Genomic DNA, 14,437 nt, shown 5'->3' with positions numbered 1-14,437 from the left:
GCTGTAAAACAGAGCTCACCTCTGCCCTGAGTATCTTACAAAATTGTGGTAAAAATCAAATAAGATAATAAAGAGCTACTAGAATAATAAACACTTACTGTGTGCCAACTTCCAGGCCAAACACTTTATGAGCATTCTTTTCATTAATTTTTACCACTTTGTAAGGCAGGGTAATAACATTCCCATTTTAAGGATAAAGAAACCCAGGTTCCCAAAGTAATTTGCTCAAGGTCTCACAGCTAATGAGGGGAAGGCTGGGACAAGAGTCCGGGCGCCTGACTCCAAAGCCCCCGCATGTTCCACAGCCCCTGTGATTTCTACGCAGCAAGTGTTATAGAAAGGTACTTCTTTATTTGTCATGAGATTAGAGTTAAAAATAAAAATTTACTCCAGCCTTGGCAACAGAGCAAGATCCTGTCTCAAAAATAAATCAATAAATTTAAGATTTTAAAATGTAAAATTGGTTTTTTTTCTTTTTTTTGAGACAGAGTCTCGCTCTGTCACCCAGGCTGGAGTGCAGTGGCGCGATCTCGGCTCACTGCAAACTCCGCCTCCCAGGTTCACGCCATTCTCCTGCCTCAGCCTCCCGAGTAGCTGGGACTACAGACGCCCGCCACCACGCCCGGCTAATTGTTTTGTATTTTTAGTAGAGACAGGGTTTCACCATGTTAGCCAGGATGGTCTCGATCTCCTGACTTCATGATCCGCCCCCCTTGGCCTCCCAAAGTGCTGGAATTACAGGCATGAGCCACAGCGCCCAGTCTTTGTTTTTGTTTTTGTTTTTGTTTTTTGAGACAGAGTTTTGCTCTTGTTGCCCAAGCTGGAGTGCGATGGCATAATATCGACTCACCGAAACCTCCGCCTCCCAAGTTCAAGAGATTCTCCTGCCTCACCCTCCTGAGTAGCTGGGATTACAGGCATGTGCCACCACACCTGGCTAATTTTGTATTTAAGCAGAGACGGGGTTTCTCCATGTTGGTCAGGCTGATCTCGAACTCCCAACCTCAGGTGATCCGCCCACCTCGGTCTCCCAGCGTGCTGGGATTACAGGCATGAGCCACCGCCCTGGCCACATAAAAAAAAAAAAAAAAAAAAAAAAAAAAAATTAAGTAAGAAAGAATGGGCCAGGCCTGGTGGCTCATGCCTGTAATCCTAGTACTTTGAGAGACAGAGGCGGGAGGATTGCTTGAGGCCAGGAGTTTGAGACAAGCCTGGCCAACACAGTGAAAGCCTTTCCCTACAAAAAGAAATTTAAAAATTAAAGTTTGCCAGGGGCAGTGGTGTGCACAGCTGCACTTCCAGGTACTCGGGAGGCTGAGGCAGGAGGATCGCTTGAAACAGGGAGTTCAAGATTGCAGCGAGCTACAATGGTGCCACTTGCACTCTAGCCTGGGTGACAGAGCAAAACCCTGTCTCCAAAAACTAAATACATAAAAATTAAAAAAAAAAAAAATTAAACAAAAGAAGTGTGAGTCTTCTTTTTGGTTATTGTCATCCCATCCTTTCCTGTACTCTTATCTCCCTCTTTTTCCACCAGCTGCCTAGACAGTCCCAGACTAGTCCCTGGGAATTCCCGAACGGAAGCTGTAGAGGACATGGCAGGTCATGACCCCTGGGGGAAGATGGGGCTGGGAATTCCCACCATCCCCACTGCTACCACGAGGACTCTAGGTGGACACAAGCGTCCAAGACGGGAAAAGGATTTGCCTCTTTGAGAAGCCGGAAGACTAAATCAGGCTCACCTTCCCTTCTTCGCCTCACCCAGAAGGGCCCTGGCAAGGCCAGCACCCTTACAACAACTCCTTTTCCATGGCAGACACTTTTAGTTGTGAGCTTGAGCCGCTTGCCTAGCTGCATTCAAACAGGGAGCTTTTAAATATCTGAATTGTTTCTTCTAAACAGCTGGCCCCACCCATTCATTGGTACCAGGCGGGCCCCTGCCTGGGCTGAGACCAGCCTTGATGTGGCTGGGAAGCTCAGGAGGCTGGGCAGTGGGCTGTGCTGGGTGTAGCCAATTGCTGCCCAGCTGGGCCTGGCATGGAGACTTTTGGTGGTGTTGCTAGGCACCTGGGTAATTGAAGAGGCCAGGATTGGGCCTCTGGGCCACAGAGCTTAGCAGCCTCCTTCATCACACTGCAAACCGTCATTATGCCAGAGGCCTGCAGCAATCTCTCTGCGGTTACAGTCTGAAAGCATGCTTTTTTAGCTACAGAAATTAAGAACTGGCTTTTCAATATTACAGGTTTGTGGTTGTGGTTGTTTTCTTTTGGCTACATTTCTGAGGATACACTTGGAGTAAATAGGCAAAAGATTTAAAAACAAAAAATGCCTTCACAAACGCCCATTTCCAAAAGCTTTGCTTTTTCCTGAAGCAAAGCACACTTGACCTCCGCAGTAAGGGTAACTAAGGTAGAAAACTCTGCTTCCTGAGCTCTCTCCATGGTCCACTCCGTGTCAAAAGCTTCTTCCTCGAAACTTCACAGGTGGGCTATGGTTCAGGGTAGGGGGACCAGAGAGAACCCCAGTCACGTGCAGGGCCTCTCACGGAATCATTTCTTCAAGTCCCTCCCATTCAAAGACCATCATAATACTTCAGCCTTCTCACTCTACAGAACCACTTTCACTTATATTATTTTCTGGATCCTCCCATCTGCTCCGTGAAGAAGACATCTTTATTATTCCCATTTTGTAGGTGAACAACTAGGGCAAAAAAGAGGCATCCATGATTACATACCTAGTGACAGCAAAGCTGGAGCACAAACCCAGGAATCTCAGACCAGAGTCTGGGCCGCCCCACAGCTATGTAACATATTACATATATTTGTGTACCCTGTTATAAATATTTGTGATGGTGATAATAATACACACTGGTGTAGAAGACATAGGAATTTCATCCTGTATCTTGTATTATCCTAAACACATCATCTTTGTTGGTTGTGATTGGGCTTTCAAAGCTGTGGTGTGTGCACTAAGGGATATAGTCTGAAAGAATTCTCAAAGACAGACACATTATTTACATGAGTTAACAGACCTAGCACACCACAGCACAAGGCTGAAGGAAAACAGTGACCCTGAGGCACTTACCCCTTAATTCAAGGACAGTTGGCTCAGGCCCTTAAGTAAGGAGACAAAATCATGGCTTTCAATAGATATTTGTGGGCATTTTTCAAAAAAGGCTTTCACTGCCTCATCTAGAATTTTTTTTCAATAGTGGTCCATTGATAATGACCAACCATCTGGCTTGCACAGGACTAGGAGTTTCTCGGGATGTGTGACTTTTAGTGCTAAAATCGGAGCAAGCCAAGGGTGTTGGTCACCCTGTCATGGACCACCTGCATCAGAATCATCTGGGGAGGTTAGCAGAGACGGCTGGTTTTAATCCTAGGGCACTGGTTCTTCACCCTGGCCTCACATCAGAATCATCTGAGGAGACTTAAATGTGTTTGAGTCACCCCAGATCGACAGAAACTGGGTCTCTGGGGTGAAGGCCTGGCACTCGTATCTTTTCATGTGCAGCCAAGACTGAAAACTTCTGCCCTAGAGATTTGGTTTCAGTGGGCCTGGGCTCAGGTCTTGTTCAGAAATCTGCATGCATTTTTAACAGCTCCCAGGGATTCTTATATACACCATGTTTCGACAACCAGTGAATACTTATGTGATGTGTGCATCCAATGGTAGCATTCCCTGAATGCCTTGTATGTGTTACGTTCTGAAAACACATGGGGAAAAAAAAAATGGAAAGAAAAACCACCTCCTGTTCTCCAGGCCCTCTCTATTCAGTGGGCAATAAAGACCTACAAATTGTTCCAACATAGTATACTGTGGTTTAGATTTAAAAGTGGGTCAGCGCCATCAGCATGGTTAGGGCTATTCAGTTCCCAGAAGCCAAGTATGGTAGACTAAAGATGGAGCCTATAATTTTCCATTCCTCTCACCAAGAGATACGGTTTGGGTTTGTTTCTCCTCTCCTTAAGTCTGGGCCAGCCCTGTGACTGGTTTTGACCAACATTACGTGGCAGAAGCTGTGCTGGGTACTTTGCAGTGCCAGGCCTTAACAGCTATGCAGTCTCCACTTTTGCTCCTTTGGGAATGCTTCCGCTTTGAAGCCTAACACCATATAAGAAGGTTGACTATCTGGAGGCCACCATACTATGAGGAAGCCCAAGGTGCCCACATGGAGAGAGAGGCCATGTAGAAGAGCACGAAGGTAGGAGTCTCTCTGAGCCTACTCCGGCTCAGGAAGTTGCCTGATTTAAAAAAAAGAAAAAGTCATGTGAAAATAAAGAAAAGCATCAAGGTGCCAGACCTATTAATGGAACCTCCTTGACCTACCAGCCCAGCTCATCCACCAGTTGAATACAGCTATGAATGACCCTAGCTATGACTACATGGAGAAGAACTGCTCAGCTGAACCCTGCCCAAACCCCTGACTTACAGAATTATGACAAAATAAAATGAGTCTTGGTTTTTCTGTTATTTGTTTGTTTTGAGACGAGGTCTGACTCTGTCTCCCAGGATGGAGTGCAGTAGCAGAAACACAGCTCACTGTAAGCTCCACTTCCCTGGTTCAAGGGACTCTTGTGCCTCAGCCTCCTGAGTAGCTGGGACTACAGGTGAGCACCACCATGCCTGACTAATTTTTGTATTTTTTGTAGAGACGGGGTTTCACCATGTTGCCCAAGCTGGTCTTGAACTCCTGAGCTCAGGCGATCCACCCCCCTTGGCCTCCCAAAGTGCTGGAATTACAGGCGTGAGCCACCACACCCATTCTTGTTTTGAGTCACTAAATTTTGGGGTGATCTGTTACACAGTAATAGCTACCAGCATGCCTCATCAGAACCAGAAAACAGAATGACATCTCATACCATTCTGCCTTTCTTTCCATTCACATTGTTCATCTTTGTATTCTTCCATTGAGTAGATGACTGATATCTGACCCGAAATGCCCTCCCAAATTAGTCTTCACTCTGTTTCCACTCCTGCCTCCCTCCGACATGAAACAAAACAAAACCGTGAATCAGAGTGTATCAACTCTCAGCTTAAAAATCCTTCAATGGTTTCCCATTGTCTTTGGGATAAATATAGGATCCTGACGTCAAATGATAAGATCCTGTATGACCCAGCTCCTACCTTCTTTGTGGAATTCCCTTTCTACTTCTTTCTCCCGACGACTCAGTGCTGCAGCCACAGCGGCGTCTTTCTGTTCCTGGAACACACCAAACCCTCTCCTGCCTCAAGGTCTTTGTACTTGCTGTTTCTTCTACCTAGCCCTCCCCATTCCCTACAACGCACACACACAAGGTTGGTCTTGGTCCTTCATAACCCGTAGCACGTCCCTAGGAAGTCTCCCCTGCCCTTGCCTTCCCGCACCCCTATAGACTCTACTACATTTCCCCACTTCTATGCTCCCAGCACTTACCATTATCTAAAAATAGTTAGTTTATTTATTGTCTGTCTCCTTCTGCTAGAATATGAGCTCCACAAAAGCAGAAAATATTTCTCAGCAAGTGTTTGCTGAATTAAAAATCACACGAATGGAGAAGGAAGGAAAAGGGAAGAATCATGGAAAGAGCTCCGACATTGTAGGAGTCAGAAAATCCTGGTCCTTGCTCTAATTCTGCCCCTGCTTACCTATGGATAAACCACTTCCCCTCACCTAACCAGAAACCTCATCCCCGCCAGCAAACACATGGCCAGCAATGTTTATCAGTGTTATACACCACAGGTCTTCACATTTTTTTTTTTTTTTTAAGAGATGGAGTCTTGCTCTGTTGCCCAGGCTGGAGTGCAGTGGTGCGATCTCGGCTCACTGCAACCTCCGCCTTCTGTGTTCAAGCGATTCTCCTGCCTTAGCCTCCCGAGTAGCTGAGATTACAAGTGCCCATCACTATGCCTGGCTGATTTTTGTATTATTAGTAGAGACGGGTTTTCATTTGTAGGCCGGGTTGGTCTCAAAATCCTTACCTCAAATGATCCACCCCCTTTGGCCTCCCACAGTGCTGGGATTACAGGAGTGAGCCACTGAGCTCGGCCCACAAGTCTTCACAATCTTTTGTTCATAAATCCCCATAAAATTTTTAAGAACATCAGGTGTGGTGGCTCATGCATATAATCCCAGCACTTTGGGAAACCGAGGCTGGTGGATCACTTGAGGCCAGGAGTTCAAGACCAGCCTGCCAATATGGCAAAACCCCGTCTCTATGAAAAACGCAAAAAATTAGCCAGGTATTATGGAGGGTGCCTGTAATCCCAGCTACTCAGGAGGCTGAGGCAAGAGAATCACTTGAACTTAGGAGGCAGAGGTTGCAGTGAGTAGAGATTGTGCCACTGCCCTCTAGCCTGGATGACAGAGCAAGACTGTCTCAAAAATAAATAAATAAATAAAAATAAAATGGCCAGGCGTGGTGGTTCACACTTGTAATCCCAGCACTTTGGGAGGACAAGGCCGGAAGATCATGAGGTCAGGAGTTCAAGACCAGCCTGGCCAACATAGTGAAACCCCGTCTCTACTAAAAATACAAAAAAATTAGCCAGGCGTGGTGGTGGGCACCTGTAATCCCAGCTACTCAGGAAGCTGAGGCAGGAGAATCACTTGAACCCAGGAGGCGGAGGTTGCAGTGAGCTGAGATCACACCACTGCACTCCAGCCTGGGTGACAGAGCTAGGCTCAGTCTCAAAAAAAAAAAAAAAATTTAAGAAGTTCTATTCTCCCTCATACATTTTAAAGGTTAATAACTACAATTATTTTTTACAACTTAAAATCGGCTCCAAGATCAAATCTTTTGTCATACTCTTTGTTAGAGACATGTTTTAAATATATTTTCATCCAAACCTTAGAGCTACAGATTTTACTTGTTCAGTTTATGGAAAATGTCTACCACATAATCCAGTTGGCAAAGTCTGTCCTCACTGTCAAACCAATTAGCCAAATCAAACAGATTTTCTGTCCATAAGAAAATCTACCTTTATTTTTAAAAGGTTCCATAAATGCATTAATTTGCATCCCCATGACAACTGGCTCATGTCTCAATTCTAATTTTATAATACATAAATAAAGAGCTAAAGCACTTAAGTTTAATATAGCATAATGACTAAAAGCACAAATTCTAGAGGAATTCAAAGGTGTCTGGAATTCAAATTCTGATTTCACCACTTAACACCTCTGTGACCTTGGGCAACTTATTAAACCTCTTTGTGCCTTGGGAGCATCATCTGTAAAAGGAGGGTGGTAAATGTCTACTTTATAGATTCAGTATGAGTATTGAATTAGTTTATTATCTGTAAAACCCTTAGAACAGTGTCTGGCACATAATTAGCATTGAGCAAATTTTTCATTTTGTTTTGTTTTGAGACAGGGTCTCACTCTGTTACCCAGGCTGGAGCACGGTGGCATGATCTCAGCTCACTATAACCTCTGCCTCCCAGTTTCAAGCGATCCTCCCACTTTAGCCTCCCAAGTAGCTGAGACTGCAGGTGTGCACCACCACACCTGGCTAACTTCTGTATTTTTTGGTAGAGATAGGGTTTAGCCATGTTGCCCATGCTGGTCTCAAACTCTCAAACTGAGCTCAAGCGATCTGCCCGCCACGGTCTCCCAAAGTATTGAGGTTACAAGTATGAGCCACCACACCTGGCCCTATTTGGGTTTTGTTTTGTTTTGTTTTGTTTTGTTTTGTTTTGTTTTGTTTTGTTTTGTTTTGAGACAGGGTCTTGCTTTGTCGCCCAGGCTGAAGTGCAGTGATGCAAACCCAGCTCACTGAAGCTTCGACCTCTTGAGCTCAAGATATCCTCCCACCTCAGCCTCCCAAATAGCTAGGACCACAGGCACATGCCACTATGCCCGGCAAATCTTATAGAGACGAGGTCTCGTCACATTACTCAGGCTGGATTCAAACTCCTGGGCTCAAGTGATCCTCTCACTTCGACCTTCCTAAGTGCTGGGATTGCAGGAATGAGCCACTGTGCCCAGTCTAAACAAGTATTTTTATTTATTTTTATTTTTTATTTTCTGGTTTTACTTAATCAGCTTCCTCAGGTTGAATAAACAAGAATTTCTTTTGGTTTGTTGGTTTTTTGGGGGGTTTTTTGAGATGGAGTCTCACTCTGTTGCCCAGGCTGGGGTGCAGCAGCATGACCTTGGCTCACTACAACCTCCGTCTCCTGGGGTCAAGCGATTCTCCTGCCTCAGCCTCCTGAGTAGCTGGGATTATAGGCACCTGCCACCACGCCCAGCTAATTTTTGTTTGGTTTTTTGGGGTTTTTTTTTTTTTTTTTTTTTTGAGACGGAGTTTTCCTCTTGTCACCCAGGCTGGAGTGCAATGGCATGATCTCGGCTCACTGCAACGTCCACCTCCTAGGTTCAAGCGATTCTCCTGCCTCAGCTACAGGCACCCATCACGACACCCAGCTAATTTTTGTTTTTTGGGGGTTTTAGTTTTTTTTTGTTTTTTTTTTTTTTTGAGATGGAGTTTTGCTCTTGCCACCCAGGCTGATACAATGCACTTTTCATAAAAATCTCTGCAGGCTTTTTGTAGAAATTGACATGCTGATACTAAAATGTATTTGGAAATACAAAAGACCTTCAATAGTAAAAACAATTTTGAAAAAGAAGAACCAAGTTGGAAGACTTATACTACCCGGTGGCAAGACTTACTATAAAGTAACAATGGTATTGGCCTAAGAATAGACATATATATCAGTAGAACAGAACAGAGATTGCCGAAATTGATTAATAGATCAATTGATTTTCAACAAAGATGCCAAAGTAATTGGTTTTTTCTTTTCTTTTCTTTTCTTTTCTTTTCTTTTTTTTCTTTTTTTTTTTTTTTTGACACAGTCTTGCTCTGTTGCCCAGGCTGGAGTGCAATGGCGCAATCTCAGCTCACTGCCACCTCCACCTCCTGGGTTCAAGCGATTCTCCTGCCTCAGCCTCCCAAATAGCTGGGATTACAGGCACCCACCACCACACCCAGCTAATTTTTGTATTTTTAGTAGAGATGGGGTTTCACCATGTTGGCCAGGCTGGTCTTGAGCTCCTGACTCATGATCCACCCACCTTGGCATCCCAAAGTGCTGGGATTACAAGCATGAGCCACTGCACCTGGCAATTTTTGTATTTTTAGTAGAGACGAGGTTTCACCATGTTGGCCAGGCTGGTCTTGAACTCCTGACCTCAAGTCATCCACCCAACTCGGCCTCCCAAAGTGCTGGAATTATAGACGTGAGCCACCGCACCCGGCCAACAAGGATTCTTTTCTTTTCTTTTTTTTTTTTTTTGAGACGAAGTTTTGCTCTTGTAACCCAGACTGGAGTGCAATGGCGTGATCTTGGCTCACTGCAACCCCCACCTCCAGGGTTTGAGCAATCCTCCTGCCTCAGCCTCCTGAGTAGCTGGGATTACAGGCGCCCACCACTAGACCCATCTAGTTTTGTATTTTTAGTAGAGACGGGGTTTCTCCATGTTGGTCAGGCTGGTCTCGAACTCCTGACCACAGGTGATCAGCCTGCCTTGGCCTCCCAAAGTGCTGGGATTACAGGCAAGAGCCACTGCGCCTAGCCAAATATTCTTAAATAAAACAAACACTACGAGTCTGTAGTAGAAACACAGAACCCTTTAGTTTCTCCTGCCTGATCTCTCTTCACTTGCCATCTCTCAGGAACAGAGCATTCTCTAACTGTCCTTTTGAACAATGGACCTTGTTCAATGAATTTGGGATGGACAGAGGTGTAACTTTCTTGTAAAGCCAAAGAAGAGAAACAATGAAAACAGAGTTGAAAAGGAGAACTTAAAAGAATCCAGACAAGCAGATGACTTTTAGGCAAGAGTCCCTGCAGAAGTTAAGAATCTGGAAATGGATTCCTTTAATGTTATCCGTGCCCCTGCATCCCCATTTCCAGGACCACTGGCTAGTTTGACACACCCTCCTTGGACACATTTGGAGTGAGATATAATTCCTGGAAACCCTTCTACAACTCCATCTGTAGCTCTCTGGTGTAGCAAAGCACAAGGTACTGCAAGTAATATTCTTGAACTTATTCCAGATTATACAAAAGTAAAGTATTCATAAATTTCAAGACTTTTATTAGAAGGAACAGATTTGCTGTGACCCGGTATAGAGCTGAGGGCAAAGTACCAGTCATCAGGAACAGGCCAACTCAAGAGACCCTTCATGAACAAACCATAATGAAGTCTTAAAAAGGAAGATTAATTTCCATAGATAGGTGGGGACCCATCAGGCCTGAAAACCTTGGCGTCATCATATCCTCGGCCCGCATACATCAGCCTCACTTCTGAAATGCAAATCAGGTGGTATCACTCTCATTGCTAAATCTTTTTTTTTTTTTTTTTTTTTCTTCAGACAGTGTCTCACTCTGTTGCCCAGGCTGGAGTACAGTAGCGTGATCTTGGCTCACTGCAACCTCTGCCTCCTGCGTTCAAGCGATTCTCCTCCCTCAACCTCCCAAGTGACTGAGACTACAGACACACACCACCACACCCAGCTAATTTTTTGGGGTTTTTTGTTGTTGTTGTTGTTTTTAGTAGAGACTGGGTTTCACCACATTGGCCAGACTGGTCTCGAACTCCTGACCTTGTGATCCACCTGCCTCAGTCTCCCAAAGTGCTGGGATTAGAGGCGTGAGCCACCACACCTGGCCAAAATCTTTTCAATGGGTATCCAATGTCCTTGGTTTAAAGCCTAGATTCCTTAACGAGGCACAGAAAGTCCTTATGACCTGAACCCTTCCTATTTTTCCACCTTCATTTCTTTCCATTTCCCCAAATACACCCTATGCCCCAGCCACACTGAGCCCCTAGCAGTTCCAGCTCCCACTCTCCACGAGGTCTTTTCATGAGCTCCTCCCTCTGCTAGAACATCTTCCCCCCCCGCCCCCTCAGGGAAGTATTAACACCCCCTTTAAGACTCTGTTCCTTACTATCACATTTGGGATTAAGTTAAAGAAAAGAAAAGAAAAAATTTTAATTAAAAAAACAAAACTAAAAGACTCTGTCCTTTACAACTCCTCTGCAAAGCATTATTGAGCATTTGACATGTGCTTAGCATTGTGTTAGGCACTGCAGATGCATGGTAGAATTAAATGCTCTTCTTAGTTCTGTCAGCAACCTCTGCTTGTGTCTAGAGCATCATTGTCTTCTTTGTATAATAACTGTCTCCTCTACAAGGCTGTGAGCATTCTGAGGACAGGACTTCCGCGTTACTCATCTTTGACTCCCTGTTACCTAGTCCATGGAACGCATCAGTAAACATTCGTCAAATTTATTTACTCACAAAGAATTCATTGACAATTTTTGTATCAGGAATGAATGAGGTGCTGAACGAACAGGATTATAAAACTGAATGAACAGGATCATGCCCATGATCTCTGTCCTTTTGAAACCTTGCAGTCTCAGGGGATAAACAGAGCACTTGATTTAATGAATGATGTAGGAATGAGTGAGTGAGTTAACGAATCAGGGAAGGAGTCTGGATGCAGCAGCCCGGAGCAGGAGATCTACAGGAAGTCAACGACCAGTGTCTAGGGAGGTAGTTGGGGAATGCTGATGCCCTTTTGGTCTTTCTTTTTTTCTTTTCCTTGAGAGGAGATAGTCTTGCTCTGTCACCCGGGCTGGAGTGCAGTGGCCTGATCTCAGCTCACGGCAGCCTTGACGTCTCAGGCTCAAGTGATCCTCCCATTTCAGCCTACAAAGAGATGGGCCGAGCATGGTGGCTCATGCCCGTAATCCCCACACTTTGAGAGGCCAAGGCAGGTGGATCCCTTGAGTCCAGGAATTTGAGACCATCCTGGGCAACATGATGAAACCTTGTCTTTACCAAAAATACAACAACAACAAAAGTTAGCCGGGCATGATGGTGTGCACCTATAGTCCCAGCTATTCAGGAGGCTGAGGTGAGAGAATCAACTGAGTTGGGGATGCTGCCACTGCACTCCAGCCTGGGCCACAGAGTGAGACTCTGTCTCAAAAAAACAAAGTAGCTGAGACTACAGGCGCACACCACCACGCCAGGCTAATTTTGTTTTATTTTTTGTAGAGAAGAGGTCTCACTGTGTTGCCCAGGCCAGTCTCAAACTCCTGGACTCAAGCAATTCTCCTACCTTGGCCTCCTAAAGTGCTGGGATTACAGGCGTAAGCCACCGTGCCGGGCCTTCTTTTTTTGAGACAGGGTCTCGCTTGTTGCCCAAGCTGGCTTCAAGCAATCCTCCTACCTCAGCCTCCCAAAATGTTCGGACTACAAGGCATGAGCCACCGCCCCCAGCCCGGTCTTTCTAATACAGAGAAACTTGAAAGACAGCAAGCACCAGAGCAAAAAGCATGGAGTTTAGAGTCTGACCTAGACTTGAATTCTGGATCCATTTCTTATTAGCCATGTGACCTTAGGCAAATCCCTTAACCTGTTTGTATCTTCATTGCCCCATCTATGAAATGGGGTTAATAATAATATCATAAGAAGATTATGATTAAATAAGAGAATGCATTTAAAGCCCTTAGCCTGTATCCATAGTTTAGGAATTGGTGGTTCCCATCACTTGCTCAGTGTTGAGTGTGCAAATTCAGAAACACAGCATGTCTGGACTCAGTCCTGGTCCAGTATTTTTACCACAAACCAGCACCTGACACCTTCCCTACTCCCATGCCTATGTGGCTTTCCCTTCCTTTTTATTTTATTTTTTAAAGACAAGGCCTCATTTTGTTGCCCAGGCTGGTCTCAAACTCCTGGACTCAAGCAATCCTCCCGCCTTGGCCTCCCAAAATGCTGGGATTACAGGAGTGAGCCATGGAACCCAGCCTTCCCTCTCCCTTCACCACTCCCCCATCACTGGCCAGTTCTGTTTACATTCTGCCTACGTGCTTTCAAGGCCAGGGGTTGTCTAGCATATCTTTACAAGCCTAAGGTGAGGGAGTTGCTGGTTAGGGAGAGGCATGGCAAGAAGGCGGTCAAAGAGGAAGGGAAAAGCACAGGTGTTTAGGAAGGCACACAGCTTGGTATTCAACATGCATTGTTCCCTGTCATCTTCATAAAAATATCATTTTGAGACTGGGCGCAGTGGCTCACACCTGTAATCCCAGCACTTTGGGAGGCTGAGGCGAGCGGATCACGAGGTCAGGAGATCGAGACCATCCTGGCTAACACGGTGAAACCCTGTCTCTACTAAAAATACAAAAAATTAGCTGAGTGTGGTGGCGGGCACCTATAGTCCCAGCTACTCAGGAGGCTGAGGCAGGAGAATGGCGTGAACCCGGGAGGAGGAGCTTGCAGTGAGGCGAGATCTCACCACTGCACTACAGCCCCTGGGTGACAAGCAAGACTCCATCTCAAAAAATATATATATATATCATTTTGAGCTGGCCCCTGTGGCTCAGTTAACTCAGGAAGCTGAGGCAAGAGGACTGCTCGAGCACGGGAGTTTGAAGTTGTAGTAAGCTATGATCAGCCACTGTACATATGTAGCGAGACCCTGTCTCTTTTAAAAAAAATTGTAGCTGAGGAAACCGAGGCTCGGGAGGTAAACAGAAACCATGGGGTATAAAGCCAGTCTCCCCGTGACTCCAAAATAATTTTCTACTCTGCCATGCTGCCCACCAGCTTGTAGATAATCATCAAATGTTTGAGGAATAAATTTCAGTTTTCTTATTCCCAAGAGGAGCAGAAATTGTGCAGCCCTCCCTCCAGAGTATCCAGGTGTATACTCAAACAGTGATGAATAAACAAATGAACACTAATGAATAAATGAAACATTGGGTGAAATCTCTCTGATACCCACACCAGGAAGAAGGAAACAAATAACCCTGGAGGAGCCGCCTTGCAGGAAGAAGTGGAGACTGTCTCCGTGGCTGTGGTCTCCAGTGTCCAGGTCAGCAAAGGGCTAGGAACTGGCTTGGTTAGAGTTAGAAAAACTTAGGAGGGTAGGGGATGCTGGGGAGAACGTGATGGCTGGAGAGAAAGCCAGTGTGAAAGGCAGGGAAGAAGAATGAAATTACCCTGTCCCCATCCTCAGCCCTTCCCTGCCATTTCCCTCGGGAAGATAGCCCCTGACTCTTGACCCAACATGCTGCCAGCTTTTAAAATGAAAGTAGTAGGATCCAAAGCGGCCACACCAGGAGGTCACTCCAGAAGAGGGGTTACCAAGGGAGCACCCCACACGTCCCTCCTCCTTCCTGCACAGCACCCCTGGGCCCTGCACTTCCTGCTGCCGCCCCCTTGTCCTGACACAGGACTCCCTCCACTCCCCCCTAGCTCCCACATCTTACCCTGAAAGACCAAGGTAGGGGCGTCCCAGGCCGCGCCCGCCGGTTCTTGTGTTCCAGGCTTCCTGGGCCACGGGGTTGCCCGCTGCCCTGAAGCTCCCTCTCTGCCAGGTGCTCCTCAGTCCCTCCCCAAACAAAAATCCTCCAGACAGGTTCCAAAGCTGCCCAGCC

The 14,437-nt window shown here is 45.9% G+C and overlaps 1 protein-coding gene and 1 long non-coding RNA gene across 2 annotated transcripts in view; one reads left to right on the top strand and one right to left on the bottom strand.

Annotated features, from left to right (window-relative positions):
• Nucleotides 1-1,890, bottom strand: part of RHBDL2 (rhomboid like 2) — a 44,492-nt gene extending 42,602 nt beyond the window's left edge. The window contains exon 1 of the mRNA XM_007979315.3: nucleotides 1,743-1,890. Coding sequence (XP_007977506.3) covers nucleotides 1,743-1,857 — 115 coding nt within the window. The 5' untranslated portion in view covers nucleotides 1,858-1,890. The remainder of the gene's footprint in view (nucleotides 1-1,742) is intronic.
• Nucleotides 1-11,490, top strand: part of LOC140709259 (uncharacterized) — a 79,205-nt gene extending 67,715 nt beyond the window's left edge. The window contains exon 3 of the long non-coding RNA XR_012089731.1: nucleotides 10,359-11,490. This is a non-coding gene — a long non-coding RNA (uncharacterized lncRNA). The remainder of the gene's footprint in view (nucleotides 1-10,358) is intronic.
• Nucleotides 11,491-14,437: the final 2,947 nt, after the last annotated feature.

The sequence above is a fragment of the Chlorocebus sabaeus genome, chromosome 20 (genome assembly GCF_047675955.1).
Source record: "Chlorocebus sabaeus isolate Y175 chromosome 20, mChlSab1.0.hap1, whole genome shotgun sequence".
NCBI lineage: Eukaryota > Metazoa > Chordata > Mammalia > Primates > Cercopithecidae > Chlorocebus > Chlorocebus sabaeus.
The sequence above is the reverse complement of the archived record's forward strand: the minus strand, read 5'-3'. Positions and strand labels throughout refer to the sequence as shown.